Here is a 23,962-nt window from a genome sequence, read left to right as displayed (position 1 = left end):
TTTTTCCTTGTTCTTGTGCCTTTGCTTTCTAAAAATGCTGCCTCCAAGTGAGGGCAAAAACTCAAGTTTGGTAACACAAGGAAAAGGGACAGATGCAGCATCAATGTTCCACTTTTTAAATGTGCTTATTCATGTGGAACAGTCCCAGCAGCTGGGAAAAGGGAATTGAGGTGGGAGCAGGTTTGATCTTGAAATCTCATCTTAAAAATCTTCATGTTCCTGAAAGGTTTTATCCAAGAGAGGAAGATGATAAAATCCAACTCAACTGTGCCAGTCCCAGAGCATGAGAACACTTTAATAGGATTGAGCAAATCCAAGAGTCCATAGGCTCAAAGACTCCTGTGTTAACTGCTCAAGAAGTGTCAGTGAAATAAAGCCTGGAGTAATGTTTGGATATTTGGAACCTCCAGAGCTGGAGGAAGGGCTGGATTTGCACTGTAAATTATTCACTGTAGCACCAGCACAGCCAAATATTTGCTTATGCTTGAATAATTCTTCAGGAAAGCATTTAAGCAGGTATTTGACTTCAGCAAACAGAGTTAGTGGCACGTGCAGCTGAATCAGAGCCAGAACTGGATTTAACTCAAAGGTGAAATCTTCCTTGCCTGGCTTTTCTCCTGGTTGGAGGGGGCTGTGAGATGGGATCTGGGACTGGGCATGGCAGGAAGGCTGTGGGCTGATATTCACCCTCCCAGGATGCTCCAAGCTACCAGAGGTGATTGCTGAGCTCCTGAGCTGGAATTAGGGTTTATTTTTGTGGTTAAGCCCACCTGAGGCTGTTCTCCAGCCTAGCAATGTGCTCTGGATGTGCCCCAGCAGTGAGAGGGGCTCAGGGCCTGGGCACGGGAACAGGGCTGTGAGCTGATCTTCAGCCTTCCAGGATGTCCCAAAGTGCCAGGGGTGATCTCTGAGCTGGAATGCTGAAATTCAGGTTTCTCTTTCTGGTGAAGCCCCAGGTGAGGGTGTTTTCCAGCAGGTGTGTCCCACCAGTGACAGGGGTTCAGGGCCTGGATGTGGAAGGGACCTTGTGGAATGAGATTCACCTTTCCAGAATGCCCTGAGCTACCAGAGGTGATCCCTGAGCTAGAATTAGGGTTTGGTTTTGTGGTTAAGCCTCAGGTCAGGGTGTTTTCCAGGAGATGTGCACCCCCAATGAGAGAGGCTCAGGACCTGCTCATCAGGAGTAACCCCCCTGAGATATTCCATGGAATTCATGGATATGAGTTCCATACCAGGTGAGGTGACTCGAGTGTTGAACAGCACTGTGAGGCAAAACAGATTTGAGGTTTTTTTTGGGGTGTGTCTGTTTTGTGGTTAAATAATCTTCTAGAAGGTTTTTTGCTTATGCTGGCACTTGAACAGAATTGTTTGGGTGGCAAAAAGCCAACGTTTGGGACACAGTTTTTAATGAGCTGTAGTATTAACCAAGGAGCACTGTCAGACTCTAAAGCAAGTTCCTCTCCTTTTTGGCTTCTGTAAGAGGCTTTTTCCTGCTGTTTTACTGACATTTCGGATTTATTATGGCACCACTTCTCCAGAATAAGCATTTGCACTCCCTATTTTATGTTTACAAACTTTAAGAGAGTTCAGCTGATCAGTAATAATGATGACCCTTATAAAAACCCACTATAATTTTTTCCTGTGTTAAAGCAATTCAGTTTGCATCAACCTTTAAAAACTAAATACTTTTGAAGATTTATCATAATTGTAGGGTGCAAAGAGCATCCCCACTGAGCAAAGTGGGTCACTCCTGATGCTTGAAGGAGTTCAGGCTTGTTGAGTAAATAATAGCACAGATATAAATGGATATTTAATTCCTTTTTAAATGTTGACTTACACATCCAGCCACAGCAGTTTCTCAGGAACCACTGTTTTTGACAAATACATTAAATAGCAAATATTTGTTGATGTGTCTTATGAATTAATAATGCTCACTTAGTGATTTCTGTTGAAGTCTGTCAGGGCTTTGAACCCACTGTAGGAGCAAGAACTGCAAATTGTTTGCCTACAAATTGCTTTCAGATGTGCTGCTCGTGGAGAACAGTCAGAAGTTGTTGCTGAAGGCAGTTTGGGTGGTGTGGGCACCCCCATAGTCCATGTTTCCTATGGAATTTGGTGTGGGTGTGGCAGTTCTGGTGTGAGGGAGCCAATGGCTCTGGCTTGTGGCAAATTTAGATTTTTCTTTTTTTGTTTCCCCCACTGGATTATTTCAAGTAGTCAAGAAAGATGTGGAATAGGTCCAGAGGAGGCCATGGAGATGCTGCAAGAGCTGGAGCCCCTCTGCTCTGGAGCCAGGCTGGGAGAGCTGGGGGTGCTCACCTGGAGAGGAGAAGGCTCCAGGGAGAGCTCAGAGCCTAAAGGGGCTCCAGGAGAGCTGGAGAGGACTGGGGACAAGGGATGGAGGGACAGGACACAGGGAATGGCTCCCAGTGCCAGAGGGCAGGGATGGATGGGATTTGTGCCATTGGCCCGTTGTTTATTTACATATTTTTGTAAATTCAGAATATCAAATGTTTATCAAATATCTGTCACTTCAAATAATTGTTGTTCTTAGGCATGGCTAGATATACTTTGTAGTGACTGCAGTTCATTAAAGGCAGGCTAAAAATTCTTGCATCCTACTAAAATGAGTAGTAAAAGCCATTCCAGCCTAAATTTCTTTGTCCATTCATCAATTTGGGAGTTTTAGAGCATTGCTGTGTTCACTGCAATGAGAAAAACAGGATTGTCCATTGTCCAAACTGAAAGTTATTTCAGAATTATTTGCAAGTGTAAGTGGTAGGAAATGTGAATAAAATGAAATAAATTATTTTAGACTTGACCTTTCAATTCAAGACAAGAAAGAAACAAGAAAGACTTTGAGGAGTGTCCAGAGGAGATGGTCCAAGGGCTGGATCTCCTCTGCTCTGGAGCCAGGCTGGGGGTGCTCCCCTGGAGAGGAGAAGGCTCCAAGGAGAGCTCAGAGCCTAAAGGGGCTCCAGGAGAGCTGGAGAGGGACTGGGGACAAGGGATGGAGGGACAGGACACAGGGAATGGCTCCCAGTGCCAGAGGGCAGGGATGGATGGGATATTGGGAATTAGGAATTGTTCCCTGGGAGGGTGGGCAGGCCCTGGCACAGGGTGCCCAGAGAATGGTTATTTCTTTCGACAAAGGCATGTTCCTCCCTGCTCCAGATTCTAATTAATGTAAAGTTTTAAGTTATGTAATAACACCAGATCTAAAAGGGAATAATTGTTGGAAGTTACTGTCACATTATTGTTCCTGTAAATATATTCAAAGTGCCTGGATGTCATAACTCAGATTAATTTACCTTCATCATCTCTTAAAATTTAAAAAAAGAATATTTTTTCAGGAAAATACTGAGTCTTGTAGACATTTTGTGTGTCTTTACTTTACAGATCTTCCTTCTCTCATCTATTCATAGTTTTTCCTTGCCCTGTCTGGAGTTCAACCTTATTTCTTAGAGGTTGTCAACCTTCTGGCACTATGTGGTAAATTGTGATTTGTTCTGAGCTATTTCCAAGTTAGTAGAATCATTTGAACTTAATAGTGTCATTTTCTGTACTTTATACTCCTGGCTTTTGGGAATTTTATTTGTTTTGTTGTTTTTAAAATTTTTTTTCCTGGTATAAATTGAAGGAAAAACCAGGATTTTTCTTCTGTTGTAGTCCAGTTGCATAGAGAGTTGCTTATTCTGGGAGCAGCAGTGTTGCTATCCTTGTGGTTTAACTTGACATTTCATCAAAATCAAAAATAAATCTGTCAAGGTTCCATCCTAAAAATCTCTCAGGAGCAGACTCCACTCAAGGGTGTCAGCTGAGCTCTGAATAATTTTCTAAAATAGAACATCGTGATTGGAGAGCTGGATTTATTTTGTTTTTTAAGGTTGTAAAATCAAATATCAGAAGCCTCAGATGTGAGCTTGTGCAATTCTTTTTAGGTCTGATAACACCTAAAATCTCTGTTTGGGTGGGATTTTTTTCCTTAGACTGACCTGAAGACACCAAGAGTTTCCTGAATTTCTGTATTCTGGGATTTGAGGTGTAAAATGTTGGAGGCAGATACCACCTAATGGAATAACACTGCTTCAAGTGGAAAAGCAGTTGAGCCCAGTTCCTTCATGAACTTTCGTTAACAGGGGAGCAAACAGTGCTGAAACACTGAAAAGTTCCCATCCCCAAAATTCCCAGGAGGTTTGATAATGTTGATTAGCTGGAATCTATTTGGGTAATGTGGAAACAGCAGATTTCCAAGTAGTCAGCAGGAATAGATCATGGTAAAAGTCCTTTTGGGTTTTTTGGTTTGTTTTTTTTTTTGGTTTGGTGGGTTTTTGGGGGGTTTTTTTGGGGGGTTTTTTTGGGTTTTTTTTTTTGAAGGTGCTCTTGCAAATTCCAGAATGACTCTGGAATGGGCGAAGTGGAAGCTTGGATGACAGTAACCAAATGAGCATTTTGGGAAGGAGAAGGGAGGGGAAAAGGGCCTTTTGAGCAATTCTGGTCTCCTCTCACATGGGAGTAATAGTTCCTTTGGGAAGAGTCTGGAATTCTGTTTTGAGCTGTCTCGAACTTCCATTTTGCCACAAATTCCCATTTGAGCTGTCGGGGTTGCTGTCTCCTCTCTGAGGTTGTTCCCTACAATTCCCTGGGAGAAGGGAGGAGAACACTGAGGAGAAGGGAGCTGGGTCTCTTCTCCCAGGGAATAGGTGAGAGGATGGGAGGAAACAGCCTCAAGTTGTGCTGGGGGAGGTTTAGATCAGATACTGGGGAAAGGTTCCTGATGGAAAGGGTTGTAGAGCACTGGAAGGGGCTGCCCTGGGGCAGTGGTGGAGTCTCATCCTTGGAAGTGTTCAAGGCACGTGTGGATGTGGCATTTGAGACATGGGTTAGTGGTGACCACGGTGGTGGTGGTGCTGCTTGGAGTTAATGTGTGGATGTGACAGAATTTGTTTTCTCACAATGGACTTGTGAGACATTTTAGAGACTTGTAGAGAAACGATGATAACTTGTTAGTATAAACAACCTGCAGGTGGTGTTTTCCTACCCTGTTTTTCTGTTCTTCTCAAGGACTGTTAGAAAAATATTTTTGTTAATTAGCCAATCAAGTAGAATGTGTCGAACCTAGTTATAAAAGAAGAGAACTCTCATATTAAAAGTGCTGTTGTGTGAACCAGCCTGATTGTGGATTTGTGTCATTTCTTGCTCAACAGTGATATGAATGACCTGAATGGTCTTTTCCAACCTGAAGAATTCTGTGACTCCACAATTCCCTGCTGGAATTTGGTCAGAAACAGCTGTAGAAGGGCGAGGGAAGAGAAGGAGGAGAGAGGAGGAAGGAGGGTGCTTTGCATGGCTTGAATTCCTGGGTTCTGTGACCTGGAGCTGCTCTGTTGAATCAAACATTGATCTGAAATGGGAATGAACAGTCCCATGAGATCTCTGCTGGGGCTTCACTTGTTTGATGGCCAACATTGAAGTTCTTCCTGGAATTGTTGCTGCCTGTTGCAGCCTGCACCAACCTCCTGCTGCTGGACAGGTTGGGAAGAGTCCAACCTGTGGGAAGGTGGAGCTTGGAAAAGCCTCTCTCCATCCTTAACCCCTGGATGAGAAGTGGTGCAATGTGTTCAGTGTAGACTTTGAAATGGTTTTGCTGCTGCCTTTTATTTCTGCAGAATGTTGGTATTAAAATCCAATAAAGTCACCTGCAATTTATGGATTTTATAAAGGGAAAAAAAGCTGTGCTTGCTGTGAGGGAGCCTCATAAATCACAAGACAGAATCATTGAATTTGGGAAAAAACTCTGACGTCCTGGAGATAACATACATGTGAGCTGTCCTGCAAGCAAACTCAAGATACATACATATATAAAAAAATATAATATTATTACATTTACTTATTATCATAAATATTGTTGTGTTTGTTATTATAAAGATATTAATACAATAATAATACTATAGATATAATATATCTCATCAACCACCTAGGAACTTAAAATACTTGAGTAAATAAGGGCCACTCCATCTGGTTTATTACATTTCCCTACTTGGTCTCCTTCTCCTGTGGAAAAAACCCCACAGGTTTTCCTCAAACTCCTGGCACACGATTGTTTCACTAGTTTATTTGATTTTTTAATAAATGCAGCTATCTTTTATACAATAACTCTGCTTGTATTGCTGAAAATCTCTCTTCATTCTGTGCTCCTGTCATTGTATTTATCCCAAACATTTTAAATTTGAAGGAATATTTTTAAATAATTAATTTCTGGGCTGCAGAATTGTGCTAATTCTTTTTATTAGAACCATGAACCAGAGCTTTTTTAAACTAATGTTCTGCACTCCAGGTGTACTCTGGAGTTCAGTCAGACCTGTCTTGGGGATTTTGGTGGAGAATTATTTTGTTTGGGTGGGTTTTGTTTGTTTTGGGGGCCTGGAGGGGGAAGGAAGACAGAGGGTTGTGGGGTTTTATTTGGGTTTTTATTTTTCTTGAGGAGTTTCTTTGTTTTGTTGGGGATTTGTTTGTTTGTTTGCTTGCTTTTTGGTTTTGTTTGTTTGTTTTGTGGATTTTTTCTTTGTTTTTCTTTGTTTTTTTAAATTTTACTTTGTTGATTGTAGGGGTCTTTTTGGTCTGGTGTTGGTGGTGTTTTTCTCATTTTCCTGGACACAACTCAACAGCCTGTGTCTTTAAAGAAGGCCATCCTCAGGGATCATTCCCATTTTTCCCAGGCAATGCCTTTGAACCCTGGGTTCCTCTGGCCTTTTGCAGTGAACCCTAATTTTAATCAGTGCAATTCCTCTGCTACAGTTGCTTCTCCAAAGTTCTTGAAAGCAGGAAGGATACCATAAATACTTTATTGCAGGGAAGTTATGGAAATCAGACCTGATTTAAGGCAGAACTTTGCATTTTCTTGACTTGGAGCACTGTGCATGCACAGTTATCGAGCTAATGAGTACACACATCTTGATTAATGCTAATGGGGTTCTCCTTCCTTATTTTATTTATTTTTGTGACTGAAACAATACCATGCTCTTAGAGACTTCATATCCCCTATGAAAGAGTTTGTAGTGGCTCAGTTTTGTGCAGGTTGAGTAACAAATGTGTCAAATCCCTCTTTTCCAGCTCTGCCTTGAGTGAAGTTTGACAGAAAATGCTCCAGCAGCTTTGTCTCTGGAAATGGTTCACAGTGGGGACGGCACTCGCTGCTGTCCTGGCCTGGGCTCTGGCCCAGAATGATGAAGGTAAGGGTTTGCCTGAGGGGTGGAGCTGTGGGAGGGCTGGGATGCCTCTGGAATTTCATTGGAATGTTTTTTTGCCACTCCAAAATTATTACTTGAAATAGTTTGTTAGGAAAAGAGGCTGAAAGAAAGGTCTGGGTGTGTTTTATGTTTCATGGCTGCAGCATCTAGTGATGATTGCTTTTCCTGAAGCTGTTGGTTTAGCAGGCAAGATAAAATCTTCAGTTATGGTTATTCACTGTTGGACTTGAGCATTGAAATTGGTTTTAGCTTATTCATCAAGCTTTAACACTAAACTTTACTTTGTTCATAAATCAGCAGTTGTGGTTGGAATAGGAGATTGAGAGAATGGTTAATGACCAAAAACTTGGGAAAAAAATCTACGGTGAGGGTTTTCTAGAGAAACAATACTTCAGGAGCCCTGAAACATGATACCAGTAGCTTATGTTCCTCCTCAGAGCACCTTGGTTTGAATTTAATTAAAAGACACCAGAAATGTGTCCTGCTAGTGATCCTTGGTAATTAAAAATTACAGCTCTGGATAACTGATTAGGATTTCTTCTTTTGAACAATTTAACAGCATTGAAGGGCAAAGTCTGCCAGAGTTGTTCCTGAATACTCCTGAGAATAATGAGTGGGATAAGTGAAAACTGAGTGTGGTTTCAGAATGTCTGTAATGAAGTTGCTCATTATCCATGGCACTGTATGTGCATAGAGCTGTAATTGAACAAATTTATGACTTTGGCATCTGGATTTTGGTTTAAAAACCTCTATTTTGTCAGTTACGAAGTAAGTTATTTTGTTTTCATGGGAAGTCTTCAGTCCTGCTTGAATTATGTTTTGTTTTTTGCCATCAAGTTGAAAAACCTGTTTCTTGTTCTACTAATTGCTCTCCAAATGTCCTTTTATTCCCTTCCATCCCCCAGCCCAACCCTGCCCACAATGTACAAGAAAGCTAATTTAATTTTCTCCATTTTTACACCCTGTCATAATCACTGTCACTCCTGACACTGAAGTGGACGAGCTGCTTATATTTCACATATTTGCTCTGTGCTGGGGTACAATTAACTGGGTTTTAATCATTTATTGCAGTGGAGGAGTGAGGCCATCAGGGTGGTGGAGGTTGACCTTGGTGGTGGTTTGAGGAGGAAAATGCTGGTTTGGGTGGAGGAGAGGCAGCAGGATGGGCTCTGGCATGTCCAGCAGCACAGGAGGACATGGGAGAGCAGTGGGAGTCATGGTGGGAAGCAAAGCAGGATCATGGGGCTGTGGAGAGCCCTCAGAGGAGGCAGAAAAAAAAATAGCAGCAGTTTCCAGTGGGATTTTTATTTGTGCTCACGTTGGCAGCATCACATCTCTCCAAAAAAGGCATCTTTGAGGAGAATAAAATGGGCGTTTTTGGTTGAGGAGCCATTTCTAGTTAGGCTTGAGTGATGGTGAAGTGTGCAAAACACAGATGGCCCAGACAGGACAGGAACAATTTGATCTCCTGAAGGGGAAAAAGGGATCCCTCAGGTTTCCATTTCTGTTCCTTTGTGCTCATATGACAAATTCTCACCTCTGTATCCTTAACCCAAGATTGTTCAGAATTCTTTTTCTTCCAGGTGATTTAGAGGAAGGGAAGGGGCACCACTCTTTAATGGCAGTGTCCTGTGACTAAGTAAATACAGCAACTCCCTTACTTCAAAGAGCCCTGAACATAATTTTGGGGTGGATTTTTTTAACCTAGCTCATGCCAATTTATTTATCACAGAACCCATGCTTGATTTTATCCTTGGTAATGGTCTTACATGGCATGAACAGGGCAGCTTTGTTATAATGAGAATAAATTTGCTGGCTGTAGCCAAAATTCTTGCTGCTTTTTCAGGGGGACAGTTGAGAAATTTTGTTTCTTGAGGAACATGCAACACCCTGATAAAAACTGGACTGATTTCCTCCCCCATACTGTGTTCAGGAAAGGGTAAATGTAGCTAAAAGCACTTTGGATAAATTTCACAGCGGTGTAATAGAGAAAAAATGAGCTGGAAATGGATTTAAGCCAAAGTGGGGGACTGGTGACTCAGCAAATGGCACCCAGCTAATGAGGCAATGCTTACAGGAATAATTACTTGGAAATATGTTTCTTACAGCTAAACAGAAAACTCTGTTTCGGGCTGGGCCTGGAGGAGTTCTGATGTGCAGGAACAGGATTTGTAACCCGAAATATAACACAGAAGCATGTGTTCTTCTGGCAAATGTCATTTCCAACCAGTGTAGTTCTCTTAACAGCAGAATAATAAATATGAATAAATAAAAAAACAGCTTTTGCAGAAATTATGGGCTCTTTCTTTGCAGCCAGCATGCCAATCCTCCATTTTCCTGGTGGGAGCTGAGGATGTTGACTCAGTTTCTTGCCCCTCTTGCTGCATTTTGCTTCATTAGCTCAAAATTTCTGTGTTTTGCATGTTTTACTTGACCTCCCATGTCACCAAATCCCCCCCCAGCCACAGGAATTAATGATGGCCCAAAGTAATTTCATCCAGGAGTGCTGTGGTCAGGCTTCAGAAGGAAGTTTCCTCAGGATCCCATCTGCTCCTGGTGAAATTCAAGTATTTCCCATCTACTGCAGTCCCTGTGTATTCAAACCCAGCCCCCTAATTATTAAAAACCCCAAGACTTTTGTTACAGAGCCATGCCATCAGCCTTAATTTACTGTTGATGAGCCCATTCAGGGTTTAATTTCAATTCTTTCATCCTGTAATCCTTTTCTTCAATCCCGTGGTGCACCAGAATAAATGTCAGGCTTGAGTGTGGATGGGGAATATTGTGAGTATTTTTGGTTTGGTTTTCTGAAAGAAAGAGATCTGGTTTTACAATTCCTGCTGTCGTCTCTCTTCTAAACAGGAGAATACTGTAAATGTTGGGTTTTTTCATAATCTTTTAGCTTAAGTAAAAGTAGAAATGTCACTTTTAGCTGTGCAATATGTGAAATTAGGTCAGCTGAAATCTCTTTTATTTTTCCAGTGCTGCTTTATTGAATTCAGAGGCAAACTCTGAGGCTAAAGGAATCAGGGAGGAGGAAGGTGGAAACACAGGATCAAATTTCTCCCTTTTTTTTTTTCCCTCTCTAATCCAATATCTATGGCTCAAAGAAAAAAAATTAGCAGCAATTTTTGGCCAGCAAAGAAGGCTGCTGAATTCAAAACTCTCTGCACTTTTATGCCAGACCAAACTAAACCAACAGCAATTGTTTGCCAATTATGATATTTCATTGCCCAACATTAAGATTGACTCCATACCTTTTGTGAAAATACAAATGTGAGCTGGGGGGGACGCCAATAATTTATTCCTTACTCTTTAAAGATGAATAGAAGGCAAAAAATCATTCTGATCCCTTTAAAAAACCAAAAGTAAATGTGAAGATCCACAAACAAAATTTGCAAAGGATCTGTTCTTGGGGTTTTCAGAAATAGTGTAATGGGGCTGTGACTTGTGGGGATCTGTTTCATAACACGGGATCTCTGAAGGGTTTTTGAAGATTTTTGGGGGGCTGCTTTTAACCTAAAGTTGTTTTGCACTTTTTTTTTAATGCATGAATGAAAAGAACACTTGAAGGTACTTATATTTCTCCTGAAGATTTATAGCTTTAAAAGAAGAATAGTAACAAAAATCCTGAATTCATATGCTCAGAGATGTGCCCATCCTGGTCCTTTTGTTACCTTGTAAAACTGGGTTGTGTTTGAGGGGGTTCTACAGGGGCAGGAGGGGGAGGGCTGAGCTGTATGTCACCTGTCCCCTACATTCCCCTGACCCAGGGGCTTGTCACACACCAAAAATGTCAATACTCAAGTCCTGCCTGTGTTTGGTGTGGAGCCCACAGAACCACGGGATCATATTGGTTGGAAAAGACCTTGAAGAGCAACGAGTCCAACCATAATGCTAGGGATGAGGATTTCTAAAAGCCTGCACTCCAAAAATCTCCCGGAGCTGTTCCATGAAATCATCCCTTCTGACTCACTTGAGGAATAATACTTGTTTATCCCAGAGGAGATGCAAACAGGATGTTGGATGCATTTCTCTTGGCATGTATGGCTAAGAAGGATTATTTAATGTTGGATTTTTCAACTCTATTTGGACTTATCACTGTAGTTCTTCCAATCTTCTGGTTTCAGACTCATTTCCTTCCTTTTACTTCCTTTCTGCTTGACTGTGGAACAAGAGATGAGCCATGGACACCTGCACTGTGGGATTTGGATCTCACTGCTGGCTCAGTGGTTTTGTTTCATTCTGAAATAAAATTTCACAAAAGAAAACTGAGGCTAATCAGAAGATTTGCTCATCCAAATATGGATTTCATTTCCTAAGTGTTCAACAGATGAGTATTTTTTATCAGAATGTAATTAAAAAAAAAAACATTTTAATGGTCTTTGCCACTACCCTGTGTGGGGGTGACTTTTTAAGTAAGTTTTTTTTCTGTGAAAAACAAAACTGTTCAATTTTGCCACCAGGACTGTTCATCCTCAAAACCCTTCACCTGTTTTTCAAGCCCCCCTCTATTAGTTAATGTCTTTATTCAGTCTAACAATCTTCTGCTACAAAAATTGAATTACTGAGGGGCCTTACAAATCACCTTAAGAGGCTATTTTAGAAAGAAAATAGTTTCAGATCTTGATCTATTACTGTTGGGCAGGAAATTAACTGAGGGAAATGCATATTTGAGTACCTGGAGCTCATTGATCATTCCCTGAGCCCTGCACTGTACAGATGCAGGGAGAGGAGAGAAATGCCCCCAGGTTCTTGCCTGAGGGAACGTGTCTGTTCTTGGGAGCAGGAGTCATTTCTGTGTTTTATGGGGACTTGCTGTGTTTGGTGGGGAGCTGTGCCATTGATCCTACAGAGAAAAGAGCTCTTCTTGGTGCTGGTGAGTTGTAGTAGAGCCATTAAGCTCCTCTGAAGGGTTTAGTTCTTCAAAGTGTCTTTGAGTGCCACCAGCAGCACTTTGAGGCGACAGGAGATGAATTTCCCTGTGGTGAGTTATTCACAAAATAGGGGCACTGCAAACGAGGTTCATCTCAGTTAATGTACAGATTTCAGCCCTGGTGGAAGGGACTGAGTATCCTGGGATCTCCCTGTGGCTGAGTTGGGAGGGATGAGGCAGGAAGCTGCTTCTGGAGAAGAAGGGAAATCCCAGATCCCAACAGCCTTGGAACCACCAGACTGTGGCATCTGGCTAGAAATGAGCCTCTTCCAGGCACTGGGCTCCCAAAGTTTTTCTGCTTCCAAGATGAGGAAGAGCCTGGAGCATCTGGGTGCCCAGGAAGGGCTGAGGGAGCTGGGGCCGTATCCCTCAGGGCATGGGGTCTGTGTGTTCTGAATCACTTCAAGAGCCCAGTAACTTCTTTGTTGATGGTGATTATGGACTCTTCCTTCAGAAGACTTTAAACAGGGGTCTGGGTTTTCCAGAGCCTCTGGAAACTCTGGACTTCTGCAAGGTTGAGTTCCTGCCCAGGCCAGCGGGATCTGTGTCCAGAGAGTCCTGGAGGGGCTGGAGCATAGCCAGGGAAGAGAAGGGAGCTGGGGAAGGGGCTGGAGCCCCAGGAGCGGCTGAGGGAGCTGGGAAGGGGCTCAGCCTGGAGAAAAGGAGGCTCAGGGGGGACCTTGTGGCTCTGCACAGCTCCTGCCAGGAGGGGACAGCCAGGGCGGGTCGGGCTCTGCTGCCAGGGAACAGGGACAGGACAAGGGGAAACGGCCTCAAGCTGTGCCAGGGGAGGCTCAGCTTGGACAGCAGCAGGAATTTCTCCATGGAAAGGGTGCTCAGGCCTTGGCAGGGGCTGCCCAGGGAGCTTTGGAGTGCCCATCCCTGGAGGTGTCCCAGGAAGGGCTGGAGGTGGCACTCAGTGCTCTGGGCTGGGGACAAGGTGGGCACTGGGCACAGCTGGGACTCCATGGGCTGGCAGGGATTTGCCAGCCTCCGATCCTGGGGTTCTGTGATTGTTTGAGTTGACAAGGTGGGGATCAAATTTGGGCTCAGAGATCCTGGAGGGCTTTTGCAGCTTCAGGGACCCCATGATCTCTGCTGGTGTGTGCAGTGGGAGCAGCTCCTGTGGCTGGGCAGGAATCGTGAGGGCTGAGCTCTCCCAGCTCACCTGAACATGTTCATTTTTCAGTGATCATTTTCACATTAGAGCAATGTTACTGCTCAGCTGTTGTCTGACATTAAACACAGGCAGGAGTTTTTTTCACTGAAGCTCATGAAAACTCTGGGATTTTTACATGGAATGCCCATGGTGAAGAAATATCTGGGGATTTGAACTGAAAACCCACGAAAATACCCCCCAAAAACTCCAAACCAAACTTTTTCCCCCACACCTTTTCCACAGACATTGCTGTAATTTCTGAATGCCCAGGTGTGATCACTCCTAGCCAACCACTTTCATCTCTTCTGGAGAATTTCTATTGGAAGACAATAATTTTCCTTTTTCTTTTTTTTTTTTTTTCCTCTTTTTCTGTTTTTTTTTGAAAAGACAACCTTTGGGTTAGGTTGTAAAAATAGTAAGAAAAATAATCCTCTATGTTTTCCATTATTTATTAGACAGTGTATTGAGGCATGGTGAGCTTTAAACTGGCAGGGAGATGAACAGTTGGTATATGTAGGCAGAAATCAAATGTTTAAATAATGCCAAATTCTCCTTCTGTACATTGTTAAACATGAGTGCAATGGGAAGGGCCAAGGAGGTGGGGAAGGAAGCAAGGAGAGAAAATGTGCTTTTCAATTGGATTAAAGAGAAATGGGATTTCTCTGCAATTGAAGGCTCAGTTCTAGTCTGAATTATCCCGGGAAGCTGATCAGCACAGGAAGGGGGTTGTGGTGCGAGTTTTGTGTTTGCCTTCAATATTGTTTCAGTTCCCTTTTGTGAATTTAATGGTGAAATGTTCATTTCAGGAACATCTTGCTGGGATTTAAGTTCAAGGAATTGCAAACTCTTGAGCATCTTTAAATGTCCACAGCAGGAGACCATAGAATCATAGAATTATTTGGGCTGGAAAGGACTTCTAAACCTGGGCTTGATGCCCACCTTGTCCCCAGCCCAGGGCACTGAGTGCCACCTCCAGCCCTTCCTGGGACACCTCCAGGGATGGGCACGCCAAAGCTCCCTGGGCAGCCCCTGCCATGTCAGACATTTTTTGGTTCTGTACCACAATATCTTCATTTTTATCTCTGATTTATAAGCTGCTGAATTTGTCAGCAATATTGATGCAACATGAAATATTTAATTTATTTGTCCCTTTTGATTTGATCTGCTGGGCAAGTCTGCCATGGGAAAATTTCACACCTTATTTCTAAGCAGAGTTGTTTGAAGGGAATTGTTTGGTCCTAGAGGGGAGCACAGTGTTAAATATCTTGGGGCTCCCTCATTTAAACATTTAATTTGATCTCCCAGCTGGTCTTAACTTAAACCAAGGTTTCTAGTCTTGCCTGGTGTCGCTTTTCTCTATGACCAGTTGGCCAATGCAGCCTAAGTGTGTTTCTTGAGAAGTGGCTGAGCTTCCGATTCAATTCCAAATAACACAGCACAAAAATGGATTCCTGCAAAATCATAGGAAATTTTGAAAAAAAAAGGGAAAAAAATCAAAGAAAACACAGTGGAGTAGGTTTTTTGTTCCACATAATGGCGCTGGATGAATGTTTCTAGTGTTTAAATTTTATTTTCCCATCTTCTTACATAGAAACAATGGATTCTACTATTGTGTTATTTTACTACTGTTAAGAGATTTTACTCTTTGCAAAAATTTCTTGACCTCCTCAGATTTTTTGCTTGATAAAATGGCTGGGATCTTGCCACCTGAACTATTACAAAGCTCAACGTGCTGCTGTTTTATTTAGAAGGTGAAGTTTCACATCCACAAGTCAAAAACTTCAGCTTTGATCCTTCTTCAATTTTTTTAAGCCTTTCAAGTTTTCCTTTAGTATTTTTTTTTTTTTTAATGCAAAACTAATTGTACAAATCTGGGAAGTGTTCTTTGTGACTTTGACAATTTGAAGAGTTTTGTGCTAAATAAAACCAAAGCAATTTTTTGGAGAGGGACTTTTCATGAGGATGTAGAGTCACGGCAATGGCTTTAAGCTGTGAGAGGGCAGGGCTGGGTGGGATATTGGGAAGGAATTATTCCCTGGCAGGGTGGGCAGGCCCTGGCACAGGGTGCCCAGAGCAGCTGTGGCTGCCCCTGCATCCCTGGAAGTCCCCAAGGCCAGGTTGGAGGCTTGGAGCAGCCTGGGATAGTGGAAGATTCTGTGCCCATGGCAGGGGTGGAACTAAAAATAGCCTTTAAAAAGTCCCTTTTCACTCAAATATTTCTATGATACTGAGCAGTTACTCTGCTGTTACACACAGGAACACAAAGGAAGCAGGTTCTTCAATGCTTTGGGGTGTCTTTTAAATTACTTTTGGATTTTTTTATTGTTGTTGTTGTATTCATAGGAAAAATACAGATAACTCCAAGTTAATGCTCCTTATCCATCTATCAAACAAAAGCTTCTTCTCACTCTGCAGCACTGTGCTCCACAGGATTCACTGTTGCCCCATTTAATTGGGATACATTTCCTACCAGGACAAAGGTATTTTGTGAGTTTATCATACGAATCAGATCTTATGGAATATGGTGTTTCAGTGAAGGGGGAACTATAAACAAAATCTCTATCAACAAAGCCAGCAAAATAACATCTCAGAGTGATTGATGGCTGCTGTGGAAATAAATTCAAGCCTGTGAAAGTTTCGTACAGTTGCAAATGTTAGAAAAGATAAGATATATGGGATGTTCAAATACAAATGATGTGCAAGTGCATTATTTACTAAAGGAAAGGAAAAAAAAAAAAAAAAGTGCCAGAAAAGGGTGAAAGTGTTACTCACAGAATGAGCCACATCCAGCCTGGCCTTGGGCACTGCCAGGGATCCAGGGGCAGCCACAGCTGCTCTGGGCACCCTGTGCCAGGGCCTGCCCACCCTCCCAGGAAACAATTCCTTCCAATATCCCATCTGGAATATTGGGGGAATCTTCCCCCTCTGTTTTCATTTAATGAGCTTGGGCTCATGAGCAATTAAGGAGTTGTAATCAAATGGAGCTAATCAGGATGGCACAGCCTCGTGCCTCTGGAGTGCTGCTCCAGTCAACTGCTGCTCATATCTCCAGTTTTACCTGTTTAGGTAAGAAAATCGGTGGGGAGTGGCACAGGCAGTGGCTTTCCAGCTCCAGGGACTGAGCACTTAGGTCTCCAAGTCTTGGTGCTTTTATTCAGCTCAGGGGTTGGTGACTAACAGGTGAGTAGAGGCTCTGCTTACTTCAGAAACCTGATGGTACCAGAGTATTTTAAATATCATTGAACTGCTCAGTCTCCAAACTCCTTCCACGTAATCAGCTCCACATAATCACTGACCCACTCTTGTCTGCTAATTAAAACAGTTAAGAACAAACTGCCAGGGAAAGGCAAACTGTGAATGGCTTCAGATAAACAACTGCTTTCTTATTTATCCAGAATTAAACCAATAATGAGCCACAATCTTGCCCCCAACCAAAAGCAGCACTTAATTTTAAACTTAAAGAACATGAACAATCACGCACAGAAAATAATAAAGAGCTCCCAGAGCTGTGCTCAGTTGTTTTCTCACCCACCCTGTGGATAAAGCCTTTGTGTAATTAAGTACTGGAGGTCTGCAAAGAAAATACCTTATCTGCTTGTTCTTCCCGTGTAATCAATGGCTTGGGATTTATTGTGCAGCTGGCTAATGTAAAATTAATCAAGCTCTCCATTTCAGCCAGCCTGGAGCTGGAGCAGAGGCTGAGGAGCTCCGTGTCAGGTGTGCTGCCTCTTTATCAGTGTCTGTAGGTGAGATAAAATCAAAAAACAGCGCTTCAAAAACTGAAGGGAATTAGGAGGGGAAGAATTTGGGCATTACTGAATGCTAAGAAGACTTTAAATCCTACAGAAATACCCATGCAATTGCTGCCTCATCTGTAGGATTATTTCCTGTGCTATCTCTGAGGGGAAAACCTTACAGGAAGGATTTGAAAGCTGCCTTGAATCCTTTTATTTCCAGCTATTAGAAATTAAACTGAGTCCAGCTTTAGGCATCACTTTGTCCTCCTGCTGGTGGCCTCTGTGTAGCCTGTGGGTCCAAATTACCCACATATTTTTATGAATTATAATTTGTACAGTTAAGAAAAAATGCATTCTTTTTGCTGCCCATCATTGCTGATGGAAAACTCCCCTGGATGTGCACCTGAACTGGGCTGACTTAGCAAGGACAGCTCCTAATTCTGTCCTTTCCAGGCAGGTGCAGCTTGGAGGAGGGTTTTATGTGTCCTTAGATCTTTGGAAGCAGCACTGATGGTCAGAGGCTGAGATTCCTTTGACGCTTCCCATTTTCCATAGGAGCCAAAACACTGAGCAGAATGTATCCTTACAAGGAGAGATGATCAGTCTTAATTTCTGCCAGCAAATATCCTCCTTTTAAAATTTTTTATTTATTATTATAAATTTAAAAAACTACTCTTTGCAACAAGGAGCTGAGTTGCATTTTATGCTAATTTACATGTGTAAATTAAAATAAAATTCATGTACATAGGTAAACAAACACAAAGTACAAGTTCAGCTTCTTTCCAGCACCAGGAGCAGAATTTTTTGATTTTTTTTCCTACTATTTCATAGAGTCATTGTGGTTAGAAAAGCCCTCCAAGACAAGGCAGTCCCAGCTGTGCCAAATCCCTACCTTGTCCCCAGCCCAGAGCACCGAGTGCCACCTCCAGCCTTTCCTTGGAAACCTCCAGGGATGGGGACTCTACTGCTGCCTTTTAGGGAATGATATTTTTTCCATACCTTCAACTCCCCTGAGAGTGGAGCCAAACAGAGATTTTGATGGTAATCACGACGTCCTGTAAGGTGTTTATTTTTGAAAGTGTTTTCTAAGGCGGTAAAAATGGAGAAATAAATATTTTTGGGCTCTAGAGTCAATATTGCAAAGGATATGAAATGTCTTTTCCAATGTAGCAGAAGCCCAGCAACTCTCTCCTTGCAGTTTATCACTTGGTTGACGATAAAGGTTTCAGACAGCAGATGAACCATGCTTACACTTAATTTCCACCATGTTATTAAAGAAAAAAAAAAAAAACAACACAAAAAATCATCCTAACTAAAGTTTCTGGAAGGAGTCAGAAGCTGGAGGGTTCACACAGCAGCAGCTGTGATAGGACAAGGGGTGTGGGAATCCAGAGCTTCCCTCTGGCTGCTCTGGCAGGTCTGGGACCCCTGGGGGGTCAGGAACCCCCCTGGACAGAGCCCCCAGAGACACTGTCTGTGATCTCTGTCCATGGAAAAGGGTTTTCAATCTTACAGGATGAATTACAAGCTCTGAGTGTTTGATATAAGTAATAATTAAGTGTGGCACGGGTGCAAAAGTCAAATTTTAGGATTCTAGAAAAGGGGTCCAAAGGGGACAAGATGGAGGAAATTGGGTGTGTCTTGTCCTTTTTCTCCTTCTTCATGCCCTCCATGTTTCACTGTGGTGTTGGCATTTTTCTGTTGGTTCAGGCTGGGGACACACAGTTCAACGTAGGTGACAGATATTGGCACATTATTGTACATACAGCACAGGTAATTTCTGGTATTTAATGTTTGTAACATCCCCCTGAGGGCAGAGCCCCACACGCTGCCCTGCAGGACAGAGCTGCGGCAGGGCAGCAGAACATGTTAGAGATAAACAGAATAAACAACCTTGAAACCAGCACAGACGAATTATGGCTTCTGCTTTGGCAGCAGGGCTGAAAGACAGACTTTCTACAATCTCGGGATCATCAATACCTCAGATTCCGACAATGGGGGAATGACTTCCCACTGCCAGAGGGCAGGGCTGGATGGGATATAGGGAATTAGGAATTGTTCCCTGGGAGAGTGGTCAGACCCTGGCCCAGGGCGCCCAGAGCAGCTGGATCCCTGGAAATGTCCAAGGACAGGGCTTGGAGCCCCCTGGGACAGTGGAAGGTGTCCCTGTCCTGGAAAGGCTTTAAGGTCCCTTCCAACCCAAACAAGTCTGGGATTTCGTAATCAGCATCTCTGACTTTAACATCCCTTTTGGGAATCCTCTCCAGATGGATGCTTGGGAGCACCATGAGCTGGCAGGTGCTGAGTCCAACAGTCCTTTGTCCCACCCCATAATTCCTCCCTCACAGAGTCGCTTTACAGAGGAGATAACTGTAAACCTTCCATTCATTAAAATAAATCCTAAATTGGTTCATAGGCAATCAAAGGCTCTCACCATTTTGCAATTTCCAGACAGTTTTGGATTATTAGGGCCTCCCAAGATTTCCAAAGATGAGGATAAGGAATAAGTAAATGGTGGCAGGAGTAAGAGAGGATGCCAGGGATCTGTTCTGCCACCTCAGGATGTGGTTTTTGGGTTGGGTTGGGCTTTTTTTTTTTTTTTTTTTTTTTTTTTTTTTTTTTTTTCCCTGCACATTTTGAGATAATTTGTGAATTTACCTGATAAAAAACTGTGGGACAGGAAGCCAAAGCACACCTCCTGTGACACATTGTAGACTGGGAACAAATTTAATTATAAAACTAAGATAACTTTGGTTTTTACTCAACAAATTAGATCTCCAAAGTGTGCAGCTCACCAGGAGAGCCATAAATAACTCTCTGCAGCCCTCCAGCACTGAAGTCCTTTTTGCTTTCCTAATTAACTCAGGCTGTTTGAAAACAAGCTGGCTCTAGGATGGTCAGAAAGCAGCTCAGGCTTCAATTATTGAACCCATTGGACCATAATTCATTAAGAGACACTTCCAAGGGTGACATTTCTTGGGAAGTCTCCTTATTCCATGTTATTCCTGGATGGGGGACATGCAAATGGCTGGGACTCAGGAGCTGCATAATGCCTTAGGTGCCTTCACCTATTTTTGAGGGGGAGAAAGGACATTCTGCCTGTGACTTTGGAGCCTGTTTTCCTCTCACACCCTGGCAAGGCAGCACTCTCCAGTCCTTGGATGGGCAACTTTTCCATCCCTGACTTTGTGTCATCCTCCTCTGTGCAAAATGAGGTAACTTTCATGAAGTCTCCATGTATGTAAGAAGTTCATTCCATGCTATTTCCTGGGTTTTGCCATTGCATGTCTGCCTGGAAATGGGCTTAAATCCAACATTTTGGCCCTGTTGGGGCTCCTTTTGGTTGCTAATTTTGGATAGTTAAAATCTATCAACCTTTCCAAAGCACAGCACCCAATCTTACCTCATAACAGTGTTCAGTGGGAATTAAATCATGCTTTAGTTAAGCCACAGTACCAAGGTCCAGCCTTCAAACATCCAGGTGGTGCAGATGGTTGTTCCTACAGGGATAGAATGAAGAATTCCCTGCTTTCAGGTGGATAATTCAGGGCAGTTCCATGACTGTAGGATGTGTTCCTCCAGAACAGGGTTGCATTTTTGGGGAAAGATGGAGAAAATTGCATTGTTGTATTTAAGATTCACTTGTAGCAATCTGTTTGTCTGGGTATTTTTAGCAGTGTCTGAGGGAGAGTTTGAGGAGCTGAGAGAATTGAGTGTTATTTAAGACAAGGGGATGTCTTGGGATGGCAAAGCCATGTCCTCACCTTCTGCCACTGCTGCTTGAGGTCCTGATTAAATTACAGGAAGATGTTGATCAACATTGCCTTCATTAGAGATGTCAGGAGAGAGTTATTTATAGGCACAATATGTAAATCTCCCCAAATAGGTGGTTAATTCTCTGGAACACAAACAATCCTAGGAGTGGCAGCTTCATTAGCACCCGTTTTCCTGGTTACCTGCTGGAGACTGGCACCAAGGGGAAGGTTCTGGAATTATTGGAATATTTATAGCCTTGGAGAGGTGACTTCAGAGGAGCAAAATTGTTCTTCCTCATTTTTTTTAATAACATGTGGCTGTTGCTAATTTTTTTAGGTTGAGGGGAGGAGTTTAGAATCTTAAAACCCCCAAAGTTGGAGGTTTCATGCCTGTGTAATTCTTTTCTACCCCAATTTATGAAGTGCTGCTTTTTAAAGGAAATGACAGCCTCAAAAATACATTCAGTGCTATTCACATGGTATTGAAATATTCTAAAATTTAACATCTCTTTTTACAGAGAATTATATTCCTGTGTACATACCAAAATTCCCTAAAAATTTTCCCTAAAATTAGTTTAAAAATTACTTTTCTTTCTCTCACCTCGGTTCATTGCCATCAGTTCTGTGGAACACAAACCGAGGTTTTTCTGTGCCTGTTTTAGACATATGAAAGTCTGAACTGAAATAGGAGAAATTCTTCAAGCAAGAGAAGCATGATTATCAAATATGATTTTAAACCTCCATATTTAACCTAAGATATTAAACTGACAAATGTACCCTTTAGGAATGTGGCAAGGGTGAGTATTATTGGCTCACCTCATGTTTCAGTTAATAAATGCCAAATTATTTGATTTTAAAGGAATTCCAACAATATGAAATGTTAGGAATATCTCCAAGTGCTTTTCCCAAGTTGCTTTTACTACTGATATTACAGCAGTCAAAATTTACTTTAAAAATTGCTTATAGTACCAAGAATGAGTTGAAGTTCCAATATTAGAAATTTTTCATTCTCCTCTATGAGAGTTCTGTCTTAAATGCATTACAGGCATAATAGGGAAAATGCAATCCCAACAAATATTGAAAATAAGATGAAATTTGAATGCTGGGGGCATAGGAATGGTTAAAAGCAGGTTTAATCAACTTTTGAAAGCACTTCTGAAGATACTGCAGCTTCTCTCGACTCATCCAGTGCTTTTTAATGGTCTTAAAAATTACTTTTGGTAATGGTAATTTTAGCTACTGCTTGGCATAGTATCATGTTTTTATGTGCTTTACAGTGTTTTCAGGCACAAGTATGATTTTAAAGACTCCTGTCAACTCCAAAACTGCTTGTAAAATGAGGAGTTATTTCAATCTAAAAGCACAATATCTGAAAGAGGGATGGCTCTGCATTCATCTCAAGCTGTAAAAATAAAATAGCAATGCACAGCACTGGCAGGGCAATTTGCAGGTCCCAAGACCTTTCGAGATACTGTATCTGTGAATAAAATAAAGAAAAAAAAAACATAAAGGTGAAAGAATGGCAGAATAAAGCCATAAGATAAATTGACTGATCAGGTTGCATCTCCTGAAATGGAACAGGAGCTTTTCATAATGATCTTTATTTGCTTTTTGTCCTTTTTTCACACTGGATTGTCCCCCAGCCTCACTTTTTGTCCAGCTCAAACCAAACCCAAGCCCAAATTCACCTCTCCCTCGAGTCTTGGAATGCCTAAACTCCAAATTTTAGAGCAGGGCTTAACTCTGATTAAAGTAGACAAACTCTGGAGGTTTAAACAGGATCTCAGAAGGGTCTGAATCAAGCTCAGGTTTGCTGGGGTGCCTTCCCAGACTCTCCAATTAGGGATTTCTCTCAGGAAGAGCTGAAAATAGCCCGTGAAAGCCCTTCTTATGCCATTTTCAATGCACAGCCATGGCAGCACAAGCCAGCTAATGTAAAAGGTTATGGCAAGCTCCTCCGAAATTGCCCAGCTGTGGAGCTGAATGCCCACACAGGAAACGAGGCGGGGCATTTTCATTTTCCCCTGCAGTGGGGTTGCTTGGTTACTCAGTTTAAATGTATGGCTCTATGTGGCTCTTTATGAGGACCTTTAGTTTGTAAATCGAGTTTTAGAGACTCTTTCATGGTTGTGTTTTCCCCCTGAGTGTTCCCTGTTGAATGGCAGTGGAGGTAAGGACAAAGCACTGCTTCCTTCAGGAGCAGCTGGGGCATTTTGGAGAATCAAGTGCAGCTGGAAACAGAAATACCTGTTCAGACAGAGAGAAATGTGAGGTGCTTTAACTCAGCCTGCAAGAATTTCACTCCTGGCCTCTCCAGGTTGGAGAAGCTGCTCTCGCCCGCCCAGGCATCACCAGCTCCCAGGAGCTTTGCTGGGGTTTCAATCCATCCAAGACCCCAGGCTAGAGGTTTTAGCATTGACATGCTTGTGAAAGATGGAGATTTCTTGAATTGGGCTCTCTCAGCACCTTGTCCCATCACCAGGCACTTCAGGGGCACTCATTGTGCTGGCAGTGCAGGATCTTGTGCTCTGTCCTGGATCTTGTGTGTGTCACATGCACAAACTCTTAATTTCCAGCTGATGGTCAGGCAGAAATCAATTTAATTCCTTATCTAAAATGGCCACAGTATTATTGGTGATGCAGGCTTGAGGATGGGACTCGGTGATTCTCACTTTGTATCTCCAAGACTTCTCTAAGTGTTTGATTAGCTTAACCATGTAGAGGAAATGGGGAGAAAAGCCTTTAAATATTTTAAAATTGGAGAAGGTTTGGGTTGGAAGGAACATTAAAGATGGAAAATTCCAGCCCCTGCCATGTCAGGGACACTTTCCATTATCCCAGGCTGCTCTAAGCTCTCATGTCCAGCCTGGCTTTGGACACTGCCAGGGATCCAGGGACAGCCCCAGCTGCTCTGAGCACCCTGTGCCAGGGCCTTCTCACCCTCCCAGGGAACAATTCCTTCCCAATATCCCATCTAAATTTCCCCTGTGTCAGTTTGAACCCATTCCCTGCGTCCTGTCACTCCAGTTCCTGTTTCAGGGTCCCTCTCCAGCTTCCCTGTGTCCCTTCAGGCCCTGGAAGGAGCTGTGAGGTCTCCACACCCCCTTCCCTTCTCCAGGCTGAGC

The 23,962-nt window shown here is 42.7% G+C and overlaps 1 protein-coding gene across 17 annotated transcripts in view; it reads left to right on the top strand.

Annotated features, from left to right (window-relative positions):
• PCDH15 (protocadherin related 15) overlaps window positions 1-23,962 on the top strand; it is a 617,117-nt gene that overhangs the window by 350,505 nt on the left and 242,650 nt on the right. For all 17 annotated transcript variants that reach the window (XM_072930869.1, XM_072930868.1, XM_072930871.1 and 14 more), the window contains one exon: window positions 7,114-7,232. In XM_072930869.1, coding sequence (XP_072786970.1) covers window positions 7,142-7,232 — 91 coding nt within the window. In that variant the 5' untranslated portion in view covers window positions 7,114-7,141. The remainder of the gene's footprint in view (window positions 1-7,113; window positions 7,233-23,962) is intronic.

The sequence above is a fragment of the Taeniopygia guttata genome, chromosome 6, assembly GCF_048771995.1.
Source record: "Taeniopygia guttata chromosome 6, bTaeGut7.mat, whole genome shotgun sequence".
Classification (NCBI taxonomy): Eukaryota; Metazoa; Chordata; class Aves; order Passeriformes; family Estrildidae; genus Taeniopygia; species Taeniopygia guttata.
Note: the sequence above shows the minus strand (reverse complement) of the source record. Positions and strands in the feature narration are given on the sequence as shown.